General features: G+C 39.6%; 1 protein-coding gene across 1 annotated transcript in view; it reads left to right on the top strand.

Moving 5' to 3' along the window:
- The window catches only part of dock7 (dedicator of cytokinesis 7), a 159,483-nt gene that overhangs the window by 123,953 nt on the left and 18,076 nt on the right, over positions 1-17,454 (top strand). Inside the window, exons 36-43 of the mRNA XM_034179543.1 lie at positions 9,366-9,462; positions 9,645-9,779; positions 9,860-10,012; positions 10,508-10,666; positions 10,791-10,891; positions 11,021-11,213; positions 11,337-11,480; positions 13,440-13,571. Of these exons, the coding sequence (XP_034035434.1) occupies positions 9,366-9,462; positions 9,645-9,779; positions 9,860-10,012; positions 10,508-10,666; positions 10,791-10,891; positions 11,021-11,213; positions 11,337-11,480; positions 13,440-13,571 (1,114 nt within the window). The remainder of the gene's footprint in view (positions 1-9,365; positions 9,463-9,644; positions 9,780-9,859; positions 10,013-10,507; positions 10,667-10,790; positions 10,892-11,020; positions 11,214-11,336; positions 11,481-13,439; positions 13,572-17,454) is intronic.

Here is a 17,454-nt window from a genome sequence, read left to right as displayed (position 1 = left end):
GAGTGGGGAAAAACGGTTAGAGATGCGAACGGGCTGACGGTGTACTGCTTTTTATATCTTAATCAAAAGTGCCCCAATCACTCTCATATTTGAAAGTGAGATGCAGACTGGCACTCACTATCACCTGACAAAGTTTGATCTGGTGTCGCCAACCGAACGGTCCCCCCTAAAAATTGGTTCCCCCTGCCTTCACTGCGCATGCGTTATTTCGGAGTGTCAGCAGCGATTCACAGATTATCCCTACGTTTCTGCTTAAAAGTGACTTTAGACTGATTTAAAAGGTTTTACTTTGTCATTTGATGGTTAATAATCACATTATTCCCTTTGATCGCTTTGGGTGTAGACTCAGATGTGCTGCTGCCATGCTCTGTTCTTTATTATGAAAAATGCTGAATTTATGTGGAAGTGATGTGGAAGCTTCAGATATCTGTCGCTGAGATAGATGATGACTGGAGTGTGGTTTTAAGCAGAAATGAGGTGATAATTGGTGAATTGCTGCTGATGCTCCAAACTGACGCATGCACAGTGAAGGCAGGACAGACCAATTTTTAGGGGTGGGGGCATCAGTTGGTGACACTGGATCAGATACGGATTGTGGATTTTGTGGACATTTGAATTTAATATTGAAAAGCCCATTTGGTGTACCTTTTCATTATATCTCAATCAAAAGTGCCTCAGTCACTCATTTTTCTGTTATGGATTTACCTACACCACCAAAATTGGAGGGAAGTTCCAATTTTATGCCTGTTTGTCTATCTTCCAGTTATCAGTCAGAAACCAAGTGCCATAAAGCAATGACAAATTGTGCATAGCCTAGATAACCCATGTTCTGTGAAAATGATCTAAAAAAGAATTCAGAAACCAAAAAAGTTGAAACCCCCGCCTTGCATGAACTAAATACATACTCCCGACATTTGTTCACATCTAATTTATGTTATGAAAAGCAACTTCTAACAGGATTTTGACCTTGAAAATTATTTCACAAAGTAAAATTTTGTGGAATTGGAAACTAGTGTTGGTGGAGGTTTGCAATCTACTAGTGTGGTGCTCTAGTTTTTCAAATTTTCTTTTCTTTTTTATTTTTCCCTCATCTTTTCCAGGATGTTTGGTCTGCATAAGAAGGCTGTGAGTGTTGTTCATAACCTCCTGTCCAGCCACGATTCTGACCCACGCTATGCCGATCCTGAGGTTAAGGCTCGGGTAGCCATGCTTTATCTGCCTCTTATTGGCATCGTCATGGAAACACTGCCTCAGCTTCATGACTTTACAGGTACAGATTATGAGCAATAGTTTGAATTTGTAGTTATTCAAAAGGGCCTATAAGATTATTATAGGAAAATACAAAACTGGAAAAAATAAGGAAGATAAATAGTTTACTTCAATAGACCTTCTCGTATTACTTATTCACATACAAGTACTGTTTTTCCGAACTATATGTTGCATCAGAGGTATTAGTTGCATCTGTCGTAAAATGCGTCACTAAGAGGAAAAAACTTATGTCACATCTTTCTACAAATCACTTTTGTTTTTGAAATACGGTGCTACAACTTCATTCAACAAGAAGCAAAATGAATTAAATAAATGCATTACTGATTTATAATGTCAACACAGCATTAGTGAGCAGAGGTTAATGTGCTAATTAACACTGTACAAGGCAAAAAGAACTCAAGTAAAGTGTGTGTTGCCTTGGAGATGAGGAAAGGTACAAGTGTAGAAGGCAGCAACTTGTAAAGGGAGAGAGTGGGCTAATATGATGGGGAAGAGAAATACAGACTTAACGTGTGTACATAATACCATGTGGAAAGGACGTAAGGCCAGGAACATCTGTGAGGATTCAGACTGTTGTATCATGGTGATTTGGGGGAGAAATGTGTTGGATCATTCGGAAGGAAGAGTATATGTATATAGGGTGCACATTGCTGAAGGGTTAAGTCACATACCACAGAAAGTTTTATTTTTTGTATCACCATGTTTTAATCCCTGCCTGGGTGACCTTAGTTGCATGTCTGTTGGAAGTTGGGTGAGTGTCTGACAGGGTGATGAGTGCAAACGTGGAAATTGAAGGGGTGGTGATGAATGTCATCAGTGCATATGACCCACATGTACATTGTGAGATGAATAAAAATAAAACTTAAGGAGAGAGTTCGATGAGATGTGGAGAGTGTAACCAACATGAGAGTGGTGATTGGAGCAGAATTTAATGGGCATGTTGGTGAAGGAACAGACATGATGAGGAATCAGTGGATAGATATGGTATCAAGGGGAGGAATGTGGAGGGGCAGATGGTGGTTAATTTTGCTAAAAGGATGGAAATGGCTCTTGTGAATACTTATTCTAAGAGGAAGAATGAACACAGGGTGACTTACAAGAGTGGAGGAAGTTGCACACAGGTGGACTACATTCTGTGTAGGAGGTGCAACCTAAAGGATTAATGTGAAAGAAAATATAATGTTTGCAGATGACATTGTGATCTGTGGTGAGAGTAGAGAACAGGTTGAGACTAGCCTGAAGAGGAGAAGGGGAATGGTTGGTGTGATGTGAGAGGGTCAGATGGAGACAGATGATCTGCTTTAACAACCCATAACATGAGCAGCAGATAGAAGCAGATCCTTGTATCATCTCCAGTTATTTAATCAGTTTAAATCTATGTTCTCTTTCTGTATGTCACCAGAGTCACATAACCAGTGGGGTCGGTCAGGAGGCCCCCAGGGGACAATGGTGAGCAACAGTGGAGAAGAGGCAGAAACAGAGGCCAACAGCATGATCAGCCAGACTGTCGCTATGGCAATAGCAGGAACGTCACCAATATCTCGGCCAAGCAGCATTTTGCTCAACTCGCAGGCAAGTTCCCATTTGTGTTTTAGAGCTGAGCTACAAGAGAAAATACTTTTCTGTCCATCATCCTTTCTGACAGCACAGATGGCTCAATTATTATCACATAGCCAACTTGTTTTATTTAGTTACCTTATATTGCTCTCTCACGCTGTAATTTTTCAAGTTTATTTGTTTTTCTTTTTCCAGGCGGGTCGTCAGCACGGTAACTTCTCAGCTGAGTCGAGTCGCAGTCTGTTGATCTGTCTGTTGTGGGTTTGAAGAATGCTGATGAGCTGGTGTTACAAAAGTGGTTTACAGATCTGTCAGTTTCCCAACTCAACCGCTTGCTGGATCTCCTCTACCTCTGCGTCTCCTGTTTTGAATATAAGGTAAGATTAGTGGCAAATGCACCGACTGATCCTCGCTGGGTGACTACTTATGCACTTTTGTTTTCATGCAACTAATGTTGTTTCTGCAACTAATTTGCTTGAGCTACTAAAAGTCCTGGTGTTGTGGATCTAGTTCTGTATTTACTGGGCTGTCATTGGTGTTGATTCCTTTTTCTTGTATTATTTCAAACTATTTCTGCTACATTTGCTGCCTGCTGTCTGCTTTTCTGTGTTTGCTCAGTTTCTTGTATTCTGCTGACCTGCTTTGCTTTGCTGAGTGCAGTGCTGCAAATAACCCTCCCGCTGTGTTCTCTGTCCGTCCACTCACCCACTGCCTCATGGATACAAGGCCCATGTTGTGTTCACCATGCAGGGGAAGAAGGCGTTTGAACGGATGAACAGTCTGACCTTTAAGAAATCCAAAGACATGAAGGCCAAGCTGGAGGAGGCCATACTGGGCAGCATTGGTGCCAGGCAGGAGATGGTGAGGCGCAGCCGAGGACAGCTAGGTGGGGAATTGTAGTTTTCTTATCCACATGAATGAACCAGCATATGATCTACTAGAAAAAAAATTGTTGTTTTCGGTAACACAAAAAATAAAAATAGGGTCAGTAGGTCAGAATTTTTTTCCCCCCTGGAGATTTTTATTATTTATTTATTTATTTATTTATGGCGGTACGGTGGATTAGTGGTTAGCACTGTTGCCTCACACAAGAAGGTCCTGGGATTGCTTCCCACCTGGTTCTTTCGGTGTAGTTTTCATGTCCTCCATGTGTTTGCGTGGGCTCCCTCCAGGTGCTCCGGCATTTTCCCACTTCCAAAGACATACAGATTCGGTGTTCTGGGAGCTTTAAATTGACGGTAGGTGTGGATGTGATTGAGTTTGTCTGTCTACATGTGGCCTGGGATAGACTGGCATCCCTTAATTGGAGTAAGCAGATATAGAGAATGAATGTATTTATTTGCTCTGATGTCTTGGTGTAACGATCCATATTGATCGCAGCCGCAGTGCAAGAGATGAAGTTTTCCAGAAGGCATATGAGAGGCTCAAGCTAAGATTTTGTCTATTTTGTTGTATGAAAGTCCTTCACTGCTGCTGCACTTCCATGTGAAGCTGTGTGATTGGTGATGTAACAGACAAAAGTTCCGCTATGTCCATTTCCTCCCGTCACACCCACAGAGGTGACTGGAGAAACTGGGTTGTTACAGGTGTCTCCTGGTTTGCTGTGGGTGTCTTGGTGGCTTCCCTCACTTCATGACCACTCAGAATTTGATAATGGTCTATTCCAGACAGATTGACCGTACCGTACCATACCATTTGTGTTTACGGTGTTGATGATAGGTCATAATGAACTCCAACATATACTCAGTGGCTTGGAACTTTCATTTATTCATCCCCTGTTGTTTTACTGTAAATTTATTACAGTGCGCTAATCACTGTGTCACTTATACATTTTATATCTGCAGTTTTTAAAATTTTATTTTATATTTTTATTTTTTATGAAATGTTTTATGTTGTTCAACAACTTTGGCCATTTTATTTAATATTCTGATTATACAAAATCAGACAATTTGCATTTATTTCTGAACTCATTTTAAAATGTAAATTCAGAGGTGCCAATAATTTTGACCAGGACTGAACACCAAATGCTTACAGATGTTTGTGTTGAAAGCATTGTCACCAGGTGTAAAGTTCAGCTTCACTTCATATGTACAAAAAAATCAATTAATAAAGCCAAAAACTTTGTTCATCTTCAGAGCGGAGTCCTTCTGGCAGTGCTTTTGGCAGTCAGGAGAATCTGCGTTGGAGGAAGGACATGACCCACTGGAGACAGAACAGTGAAAAGATGGACAAGTATGCTCTGCCTTACTCTCACACTGCTTTCCTGACAATTGTTGTCTTGATTTATGTCAACAAAAATGAGTAATTAGAAATTACTTGCTCTGCAGTTATGAGCGTCAATGTAATTATTAACCGTAACTGTGTCTGGATCTAATGAAGTGAATCTAATAATGGTAATGATTTCCTTTGTGGTTAAAAGTACAGCAGCTGATTTTCCAACCATATGACCACTTCTAATGCTATTACATGGCAGGCCAGAAAATAAATGTACCCACTTTATTTTTATATGCAGAATAGGCCACTTAGAAACATGTTCCGATGCATTATATGTTAAATTCAATTGCAAGAGTGACAGACTTGTGAAAATAATTACATAGTACTTTTGTCTTCTTAACATGTTAACTGATAAAAACCTCATCAGTAATACATTTGTCATCACAAGTGATCCTTATACCCATCACTCCTTTATCATGTTCCATCTCTTTTGTTGGATTTACATACGAACAGGATTTATTTTATTTAATTTGTAAGGATGTGTATCTCTTCCTTACAAAATGATTCAGTACATATCGAGATACATGGACTATGATACGATTCAAGGACAATACTCTTTATTGTGGAATGATTTGATTCGGTGCAATTAAATTTGGTGCGATAGGATGACGACACAATTCTTTGTTTCAGGTTAACACAAATTTTCCATGTTAAATTAGAATAAGCCAAAAATGGCATTTATTACCTTCAAATACTTATTTAATGAAAAACCTGGCATGTTCTTCAGGTTTTTACTAGTGTTCTTCAGCACGTTAGCACTGCCTCTATGCACTTTTATTCACCACTGGGCCAGCACCACATACGGTGGCAGAAGAAGCCCAGAAGAATGTCCACAGCCAGAAACAGTGCAGCATGTTCTCATGTATTCTAATAAATATTTGAAAGAATCAGTTACTGAAACACTGCCATCTACTGCCAGTAGATGGCAGTGTGAGCAGCCACACAATTGGTAATGGTGCGTTTACACTTAGGCAGGGCGCATTACGAATGTCATGTCATATTTACAAATACAGATTTATTTGTAAAACCCACCACACGTTTCAGTAACTTTGTGTTATATCGACCAGCCAACCACTGACATCAGGAAACTAATGTACCCATAATGCAATGCGGCATGTGTCTCAATACTAAAACCTTCAAAATTAGTGCATTACTTGAAAATGAAATCATATAGCTGATATTTTCACTTTGTAAAAGACAGACATGATGTTAATTTCAATAACTTGACCACAATTAGTTTGTTTAAAATTATAACCATAAGTCAAAACTGTCTGCCCGTGCAAGACTCCAGTGAAATGACTTGCAGGTCTGTATGGTGTCAAGAGAAATTATCTTTTTTTTTTTCCTTTCTCGCTGATCACCAGGTCTCTTTGACAGAGATCTGGTGAGACAGAGGTGCCGACTTGTTGTTGTGCCAGTCGCTCCTGTGTACTGAAATCAATACTGAAAGTTATCGGTTTAGCTATATCTGTAACTTAAGCAAAATCTTTTAAGGACTTATCGGTTTAGCTTTATAAAAGTTAACTTTTCAGTTAGCGGATTCATGGTTATTGAAGCTAACCTTTTGGTTATCTGTCCCCACCACTGCATACTGTAGCTAACAAGCTCCTACCATTCATGACAGAACTAAACTTTTTTAGAACCGTGGTAACAAATGATTTGCTTCTTTCGTTGAGGTTTCCTTTCTGTTCTTTTGTAAGTACAGTTGTAGTCTTTTTCCCTTCTGTTAATTTCCATTTATTCTCTCATGTTGCTGTTTGTTTATGTAGGAGTCACAGATCAGTCAGGTATTGTATGGTCCAAATTTGCTGTGTGCTCACGCCTTTGAATTTTCTCTGCTTTGTTTCCATAGCTTTGGTGTATTCACATTCATGTGTAAAGTTAGTTATGATTTATTTAGAGATGGTCATTCCCTGTATAAAATTGCTTTGTCAGAAATTTTGATCCTGAATAACTTGTGAAAATGACTTCCTACTTAATTTTTTTTTAAGGTAAAGCCATAGCCATGCAGCGCTGCAGGCATAGTGCAGTTTGATTTTCTGGTTTCTAACTACACATCAACAAATGAATACACCAATATAGCCCTCATTTTGACTGTTGAGCCCCCATCATCCCCCCCCCCCCCCCCCATCCCATCAGTTCCTCCCTCTCAATAACCATGCCTGTCAGGGTTGGTAGTGGTTGCAGTGGGTCTGTTTTGCTTTTTAATCATTGTGCTCTTGTGATGGGGTTCTGACTAATGTGTGCCTTGTCTGGATTGTTGGTTCAGAAAAAAGCATCCATCGTAATCATTTAATACACTTAACATACAGGTGAGGCAGGTTTGATGCAAGTTGAAAGAATATGGGTTAAACACATGTTGAACTCTATTTCCATGTACCGTATTCTCTGGACTTAACGTTGCACCAGAGTATTATTCACGTGTCAAAAAATGTGTCATGAAGAGGAAAAGAACTTATAAAAGTCATATTTATTTTTGAAACATGGGGCTGAATTGCTTCATGCAACAGGTAGCAAAATCACTTTAATAAATACAATATTTATTTATAACAAAAACACCTTGTTAGAAAGGAGACATTATTGGGATAAATTATGTTATGAGGCACAAAGGACTCAAGAGTAATCTGCTTCTTGTCACCACTGAACCAAAACGTCAAAATGGAGCTAAATGTGTGCATGTTTTTTTTTCACTAAATGTAAAGAAACTTAAAAAAATATGCATTTTTAAAACATGATGTTATAAATAATAATATAAACTAATATAATAAACATGATAATGTAAAAAAAATGATAGTTAGCCTTACCTTTGCCTGGCTGTCCTCCTCATTACAGATCTGGTTATCACACAAAGTACAAACAAGTTGAGTGCCAAGTAGTATTGTTCTCTCTCTTCAGTCAAAAGTGTGGTCTTTGAATTTGAGAGCATGATTTATCTTGCTTGTTCGCTAAAGCCCAGTACATCTTCCTCATTCAGACCTTGTTGTTGTTCTTGAGGTTGGCACCCATCTTAATAGTGAATTACAGCCACTGTCTCTGTAATACCCCTCCTGAGTGTGGATCAGACAGTACCACATTCAGATCAGCATACAGGAGCACCTTACTACAAGTGTAGACAGATGGTGCCATCTTGTGGCTGTAGATAAGGATTTTTTAAATAAATTGCAGGACCAGCCAAACAAGTTACAAAAAAAAATTCTGATTTATAATCTGGAAAATACGGTACATCACTGCCATTTCTGCAGTGTTTTTGTATATTTCTTCAGTGGATTGTAAAGGCATGTATTTTAATTAAGGTATCACAGTGAATATACATACATACACTCTTAAAAGAATTAAAAATGGTATTATCAAAAGCATATAACCCCAAAATTGCACATGAAATGTTCTACTATTTCTGCATTTATGCATTCAAAACCTTCACACTGTTGAAACACTTCAGAGCAGCAGAAGCGCATTAAGATAAACTTAAGTATAATTATAATAGAATAAAGTGAATGTATTAGAAGATGAGTTAAAAATGGACAAAGACTGTGTTTGCACACACTTAATGTTCTTCCAGGGCGTGCAACGGGACAGTTCTCAAGAGGATTATTCCTGTTTAATCCAGATAGATGTACAAGTCATACTACAAGTACAAAGGCTAATCAGAGAAATGCAACAGTGTTGTTACCGTACTTTTTTTCTCCAATGTACTAGCGTTGGTTTATTAATTTGTTTATGCTTTCCCTGTGGTTGAGTGTAAAGTTAGATAGATGTCAACAGGTCTGTGAGTACAAGCCAGAACTCCCTTTTCAGACGTCTTCTACAGTTTTATGGATATGAATTGTGACACTGCCACCTAGTGGACACTTTAACATCTGGAAGTAGATGTTGACTCACTGAGTGTCAGCTGTGCACATTTGGATGGGAAAATGTAAATTGGCCTTCATGCTTCTTGCATTAGAATATGCTGTTGCTGAAAAGACAGTGTGGGCCATGTTTACTGCATGTAAGCTGTGAATTTTACATGTTTAATAAGCAAGATGTTCTCTTTGCATTAAAAATGCTATATTTCAAAAAGTAAACATTAAGAAAATGGGAGAACTGGCTGAGATTCTTTATGTTGTCCTTTTCCACAAACGCTTCTGCATTGTTCATGCCTATGTCAAGTGGCTTGAACGTTATGACTGGAAGCTTATGCAACATTCGAGGTAACATCACGATCATTAATTTGATGATAACCACTTTTCCACATCAGAGAATGTCTTCTTATTTCTTCTTTGCAGGACCAGAGCAGAACTAGAACATGAAGCACTTATTGATGGAAACCTTGCAACAGAAGCTAATTTAATTATACTTGATACTTTGGAGATTGTCGTGCAGGTATGTAAGTGAAGAACTGTTAAATTTATACATGCAGCACACACGTGCACGTGCACCCCAACAAATTATAAGCAGTTGATAAGTGTGTCAGTCATTCTTTAAGATACATGTAAACAAACCTCTTTGTAAAATCTGTAGTCTTAATGTGTATGTAGGCCTTTAAATAAACACTTTGCCTCCAGACGGTATCAATGACAGAATCCAAGGAGAGCATCTTAGGTGGGGTGCTGAAGGTTCTGCTCCACAGTATGGCCTGCAACCAGAGTGCCCTCTACCTACAGCACTGTTTTGCCACACAAAGAGCACTGGTGTCAAAGGTTAGACTGCTGATGAAGCTGATTTTAATTGCACCTTCACAGTAACTTTAAGGACCTTACATGCTGTGTCTTCTGGTTAGTTTCCTGAACTGCTGTTTGAGGAGGAGACCGAGCAGTGTGCTGATTTGTGCTTACGGCTGCTGAGGAGCTGCAGCAGCAGCATAAGTACGATCAGGGCCCACGCCAGTGCCTCCCTCTACCTCCTCATGAGGCAGAACTTTGAGATTGGCAATGTGAGTACAACTGCAATGCTGTAATGTTGACTACTGATAGCTGGATGTTGCATGATTGGTCAGGATCATAGGTTCATGATACTGGGCTGTAGGGATGGGTATTGAGAACCGGTTGCTGTTAACAATCCATAAGAAATTATTAGATCCACCGGCATCAATAGCCTTTTTGCTTAATGATTCCATTATCGGTCCTTCAGTTCACATTACGCCGGAGTGGCCGTTGTTTTTGAGAATCCGTATCAGGAAAATTATCATTTCTCTATGTTGATTGTAGACCTGCTGCTTCTGCAGTGGGTCTGCTTCAAGCTTGAAGCAATGAAGCAGCGCTGCGACCCACTGCTTCGCTGCTTTTCAGAAGCAGCAAGTCCACAATTTGTTCATTAACCCCCCTCAAATCCATTTAAAGGTGTCATTCATCACTCACCTTTGTGAGTTTTTGTCTCAGTGCTCTCTCTCCCTCTCTCTTTTTTCTTTTGTATGTGGCTACATTTTCAGAACTTTGCCAGGGTCAAGATGCAGGTGACCATGTCGCTTTCCTCACTGGTGGGAACTTCTCAGAATTTTAACGAGGAGTTCTTGCGTCGCTCTCTAAAGACCATCCTCACTTATGCAGAGGAGGACTTGGAGCTGAGAGAGACAACTTTCCCAGACCAGGTACAGATTCATTTAACAAATTGTGTATATTTTTGTATGTGGCAGTGTGGAAAACAAAATGAAAGAGGTTTTATGTCATCAAATACACGGCACCTTATGTAAGCTACGTACTTTGTTTTTCCAGGTCCAGGACCTTGTGTTCAACCTGCACATGATCCTCTCTGACACAGTGAAGATGAAGGAGCACCAGGAAGATCCTGAGATGCTGATAGATCTCATGTACAGGTAAATGACACATGCACATTCAACCATGCCCCTTTATTACCACTAGTATGTGTACTTCACACCTTAATGTTTCTGGGCACTTTTGTGTATGTGGCATATTTGTGCCTTCATATCCTCCTCCTCTGTCAGGATTGCCAAAGGCTACCAGACGTCTCCAGACCTGCGGCTGACGTGGCTCCAGAACATGGCTGGCAAACACTCAGAGAGGAACAACCACGCCGAGGCTGCTCAGTGTCTGGTGCACAGCGCTGCCCTGGTGGCAGAATACCTCAGCATGCTCGAGGACCGCAAGTATCTGCCTGTTGGCTGTGTCACCTTCCAGGTAAAGAGGATTCTTCTTAACTGTCGATGAATTATTTCTATAGCTATGTTGTTCTTTTAAAAGAACCACCACCACCACTGCCTCTGCATTTTCTTCATGAGTTTGTATGTGCACATGCTCCAGAACATTTCCTCCAATGTGCTGGAGGAATCTGCAGTCTCTGATGACGTGGTTTCCCCAGATGAAGAAGGAATTTGTTCAGGAAAGTACTTCACTGAGATTGGCCTGGTGGGACTCCTGGAGCAGGCTGCTGCTTCTTTCTCCATGGTAAGCAGAACAAATGGCCAAATACTGAAACTGGTGGTGACTTATACAATTGTATTCAAAATAATAGCGAGTTGTTCAAAAAAGTGACTAAAGCTCAAAAACCTTATAATGGCTTTTATTTCCATACATGCAAATACATTAGGAATTAGGGATGTCCCAATCAGGTTTTTCTGGCCCGGATCCGATTCTGAGTCATCTGATTTTGAGTATCTGCCGATACCGAGTCCCGATCTGATACTTTAAAAAACTGAATGAACAATGAACAAATGCTAAATATATATTTTCATTTTAATCACCTTATTTTATTATTTATCACTTAAACAGTGCACTTCTCCTTGAGGTAGCTTGAACAATCAAGTAATAATCTACCAGACTTAAAAAAATTTACAAATTTCCATGTTATTTTATTTGTCTAAAAATAAATGTCCAAGGGTCCTTATGTTAAACAAGAAATGATCTAATCTGAAATAACAGGTGGTTTTAATTTACAGATGAAAGGTCTCTAAAGAACCATTTATTGATTTAGCTATTTTAATTACAAGTGTTCTAAACTTTTTTAAACAGTAATCAGAAATTTTGAGGTAACAAACAACAAAAACATTTCCAAGGATTTTTCTTCAGAAAACTGCTCTATAAATGAGCGGTCCTATTACACGTTTCTGTTTTGTACAGATCAGTGGTTTCTGCACTGATCCATTTTGTAGAGATCAGTGGTTTCTGCCACTAGTCTTCTGTGTTTTGGCCCGATGCGTCGTTCCTATTGCACAGCGTGAAGCTACATCACAGCTCAGAGCGTTGAAAGTTGGATTGGGTTGAACTTGTTATGTTTATTATTTTGTTCAATTAAAAAATAAATAAATAAATAAAATAAAAAAAGATTGGGTTGAACTTTGACCGCGTCAGCCTGCCGGCAAGCAGCAGTGCGCGCTCCCGTCAGAAGCGTCGCTTTAGTTCGGCTTTTGACGCGACGCTTCTGACGCCTCTATAAAAAGCAACACGTCTCATTGAAAATAATGCTTTTTAGACCGATTCCTAACACCTCTGACACTTCCAACGCGTGAAAGTGCCATTAATCTGCAATAATGAGCTTGAAATAGCGATGATCAAAATAATGAGGATAAAATCTTTATCGGATTCCAGATCGGGATGCAACGTCCAATTTCGATCAAGTCTGAAACCACGTGATCGGAAATCAGGCCCGATCACGTGGTTTCAGATCGGATCGGGACATCCCTATTAGGAATACTGTACATTCTATTCCAAATCAAAACATGAAGAAAAAAAATTCTAACTTGTTATTACTTCACAGAAAGTGAAGAAAAAGGAATAATATTAATAAAATTTTTCTTTGCATGGAGTCAACCAACGTCTAACACCTGTGAACAGGTATTCCAGCCCAGGATGAGTGGACCATATTCCACAATTCCTCTGCATTTCTTGGCTTTGCCTCAGAAACAAGATTTTTGATGTCACCCCACAAGTTTTCTGTTGGATTAAGGATTGGGCTGGCCACTCCATAACATTAATCTTGTTGGTCTGGAATCAAGATGCTTCTCACTTGCTGGTGTGTTTGAGGTCATTGTCTTGTTGAAACACCCATTTCAAGGGCATTTCCTCTTCGGCATAAGGCAGCATGACCTATTGAAATATAAACTTTTATAAGGATTTTGAAGTTTACTTTAAACACACTGGTATTATTTTGAACATAACTGTAAGTATTAATGACTAGAAAATCTTATCTCAAAGGTTGAGTTGTTGTATGTAAAAGTCTCACTTCAGAAATACTTAAAGTGACTCACTGTCTAAAGTCTGTTGACTTTTTGTTTAGACGTGACCTTTATAGTGTTTTCTTGTTACAGGATTTTAAATTCTCAGACAGTGTGCACATTTAGAAAGGTCAATAAATGATTTTTTTGGTTGATGAATAACGCGGTGCTCACATCTCAATCTCCTTTCCAGGCAGGCATGTATGAAGCTGTCAATGAAGTGTACAAGGTACTGATTCCTATCCATGAAGCCAACAGGGATGCAAAGAAGCTTGCTACCATTCATGGTAAACTGCAAGAAGCCTTTGGCAAAATTGTTCATCAGGTAAACAGACAAACAGAAAGTACATAATTTCTACCATCAACCAGTCACAACAGGCTACAGGTTGATGTTTAGCATTATTCACAGATATATGCATATGGTATTGGCTACATCTACGTGGACTCCAATAATGCATTAGTAGAATGATTGAGAATCTGACAAAGTCGGACTGGTCAGTCGGAATGGAATTGCTGAATCTGATCTGAACTTCAGTCCGAATAACAACGGTGCTGCAGTCCTTTAATAATCCATTAGCTCTGGCTGACCATAAACCATTTGACAAGATTGCTGTCTATAGGCGTACAGTAACTTTCTGAGCATGTTCGTCATTTGAATAGTGGCATAAACAAACCGGCATGATGCCTTACAAATGGACAGGAGGATCTCAGGATTTTTGGGGCGCCTACATTTGTGGTCATAAACCTTTATGCACTTATGGATATCATGTCATGCCAATATTGGGCTTTCAAAGGTTTCTTTGAACTGTTCTTTTTCTGTGGCAGAATAATTGCATACATCTGTAGTCTAGGGGGAAAAAATTTTTTTATTGGCAAATCAACACAGGGTTAACACTGGCTTTGATTATCAATTCAGTGGTGGTGCAACTTTCAAATTGCTAAGGCCTATTAACTTACAGTATGAGTGATCATGACTGATTAGCCTCTCTGTGCCAACATAATACAGGTTTTGTTTGACAGTACTCATTGGATTGTCCAACACATTACAATGGGCAACTTCAAGGAGCTCAGTGCAGACTTAAAGACAACTTTTAGATTTAGCATGTCAGAAATGTCTCTTTGTGCTGTGTTTGAACAACTGCATGTTATAACAATCATCATTTCAAACAGTTGGAAGGTGTAGCCACTTTACCGATGCTGATAAGAAGGTGTACAGTGCATCCGGAAAGTATTCACAGCGCTTCACTTTTACCACATTTTTTTATGTTACAGCCTTATTCCAAAATGGATGAATTAATTTTTTCCCTCAAAATTCCACGCACAATACCCCATAATGACAATGTGATAAAGCTTTTTTTCTTTTTTTTTCTTTTTTTTTTTTTTTTTGCAAATTTATTAAAAAAATAAACAAAAAAACTAAGAAACTACATGTACATAAGTATTCACAATCTTTGCCATGAAGATCAAAATTGAGCTCAGGTGCATCCTGTTTCCACTGATCATCTTTGAGATGTTTCTACAGCTTAATTGAAGTCCTGGGGTAAATTCAGCTGATTAGACATCCAACCTGATGGAGCTTGAGAGGTACTACAATGAAGAATGGGCAAAATGGCCAAAGATAGGTGCGCTGAACTTGTGGCATCATATTCAAGAAGATGTGAGGTTGTAATTGCTTCCAAAGGTGCATCAGTGCATCAGAGCAAAGGGTCTGTATATTTATGTACATGTGATTTCTTGTTTTTTTGTTTGTTTGTTTGTTTTTTGTTTTTATTAAATTGGCAAAAAAATTCAAAAAACCTTTTTTCACATTGTCATTATGGGGTGCTGTGAGTAGAATTTTGAGGGGAAAAATGAATTTATTCCATTTCGGAATAAGGCTGTAGCATAACAAAATGTGGAAAAAGTGAAGTGCTCTGAATTCTTTCTGGATGCACTGTAAGCTATGATACTTAGCTGAGAGGAAATTGTTTAACATGAGCAACAACCCAGGAATCACTAAGTCGCAGGACTACCACAACCTGGATGCTACTGGAATACCAGAGTCACTGTCTACAATCAAGCCAGTTTTATATTGCCATCCAAGAGAGAAGCTCCTGGTCCAAAGTCGATACCTTCAAGGTATCGATTGTTTGAGGCTGAAGTTTTCAGCTGACCACAAAGTGGTCAGGTGTTAAGGATGTTGGTGGTAGCATCATGCTCCAGGGGTTGTTTGGCTGTCAGTGGAACTGGAGTATTGCCCAAAGTTGATAGAATAAGGGAGAAGGAAGACTGCCCCAGAGCACATCAATAAAACGTCCAAACATAGATGGTTGAAACTTGAACAGAAGCTTGTACAAGAGGACAGTGATACCAAACACATGCAGGTTATGTTTTAGGAAAGGCTTCTCAAAGTCTTTACGTCAACACGATTAGAAATATTTGGAGGATTTTTTTAAAGGTTGCAGTTTACCAAGCAAATTTAATTGGGACACCACGAATTCTGCAAAGAAGAGTAGTCGCATATCAAAGCAGAATTCTGCTGCAAGAAGCTTGTTGATGGCTCCTGTAAGCATCTAAACAATGCTAAACTTGCTAAGAGGCAGTGAACCAAATATTTGAGCAGCAAAAATGGAGCACCTAATATTCATAGCTCTAATGTTGGCATGAAATTGTGTTGGTCCAAAGCTGCTTTCTGCATATGTTAAAATAGCCCTTGAAATTGTTTTGCAGCAAAGAAATACCCAATATTCTGATTATAGTTATATAAACGACAGCTGTGGATTCGCTGATTGTATTCTGACTGGTTTCCATTCTGATTGGAGCTCTTCATGTAGATGTAGCTAGTGTTTCCCAGCTGTGACGATTTATTTAACGTTTATTCTGCGTGACGAATGAGAAACGTATTTTGTTTGTTGCTGCCTAAATCCAGTGTGAGTCATGTGATTCATTCAAGTTCTGAATATATTCACCAGTGAAGATACAGTACATACATTTTGTTATGTTACAGCCTTTTTTCCAAAATGGAGTAAATCATTTTTTCCCTCAAAATTCTACTCACAACACCCAATAATGACAACATGAAAAAAGTTTTTTTTTTGGAAAATTTATTAAAAATAAAAACTATACAATACATATTTGCACCCTTTGCTCCATACTTTGTTGATGCACCTTTGCCAGCAATTACAGCCTCAAGTGTTCTTGAACCTATCTTTGGGCAGTTTTGTCCATTCCTCTTTGCAGCACCTCTCAAGCTCCATCAGGTTGGATGGGTAGCGTCAGTGCACAGCCATTTTCAGATCTCTCCAGAGATGTTCAATCAGATTCAGGTCTGGGCTCTGGCTGGGCCACTCAAGGACATTCACAGAGTTGTCACTCCTTTGACATATTGCCTGTGTGCTTAGGGTCATTGTCCTGCTGAAAGATGAGCCATTGCCTTAGTCAAAGGTCAAGAGCGCTCTGGAGCAGGTTTTCATCCAGGATGCCATCTTTCCCTCAATCTTGACTAGTCTCCCAGTTGCTGCCGCTGAAAAAACATCCCCACAGCATGATGCTGCCACCACCATGCTTCACTGTAGGGATGGTGCCTGGTTTACTCCAAACATGATGCCTGGCATTCACACTAAAGAGTTCAGTCTGTCTCATCAGACCAGAGAATTTTGGTCTGAGACTCCTTCATGTGCCTTTTGGCAAACCCCAGTCGTGCTGCCATGTGCCTTTTACAAAGGAGAGGCTTCCGTCTGGCCACTCTACCATACAGGCCTGATTGGTGGATTGCTGCAGAGATGGTTGTCCTTCTGGAAGGTTCTCCTCTCTCCACAGAGGAATGCTGGAGCTCTGACACAGTGACCATTGGGTTCTTGGTCACCTCCCTGACTAAGGCCCTACTCCCCCAATCACTCAGTTTAGATGGGCAGCCAGCTCTAGGAAGAGTCCTGGTGGACCTGAACGTCTTCCATTTAGGGATGATGGAGGCCACTGTGCTCATTGGGACCTTCAAGGCAGCAGAAATGTTTCTGTACCCTTCCCCAGATTTGTGCCTCGAGATGATCTTGTCTCAGAGGTCTTCAGACAGTTCCTTTGACTTCATGTTTGGTTTGTGCTATAACTTGCACTGTCAACTGTGGGACCTTGTATGTAGACAGGTGTGTGTCTTTCGAAATCATGTTCAATAAACTGAATTTACCCCCAGATGGACTCCGATTAATCTGTAGAAACATCTCAAGGATGAT

This window comes from Thalassophryne amazonica, chromosome 10, assembly GCF_902500255.1.
Source record: "Thalassophryne amazonica chromosome 10, fThaAma1.1, whole genome shotgun sequence".
In the NCBI taxonomy this organism is placed as follows: Eukaryota; Metazoa; Chordata; class Actinopteri; order Batrachoidiformes; family Batrachoididae; genus Thalassophryne; species Thalassophryne amazonica.
Note: the sequence above shows the minus strand (reverse complement) of the source record. Positions and strands in the feature narration are given on the sequence as shown.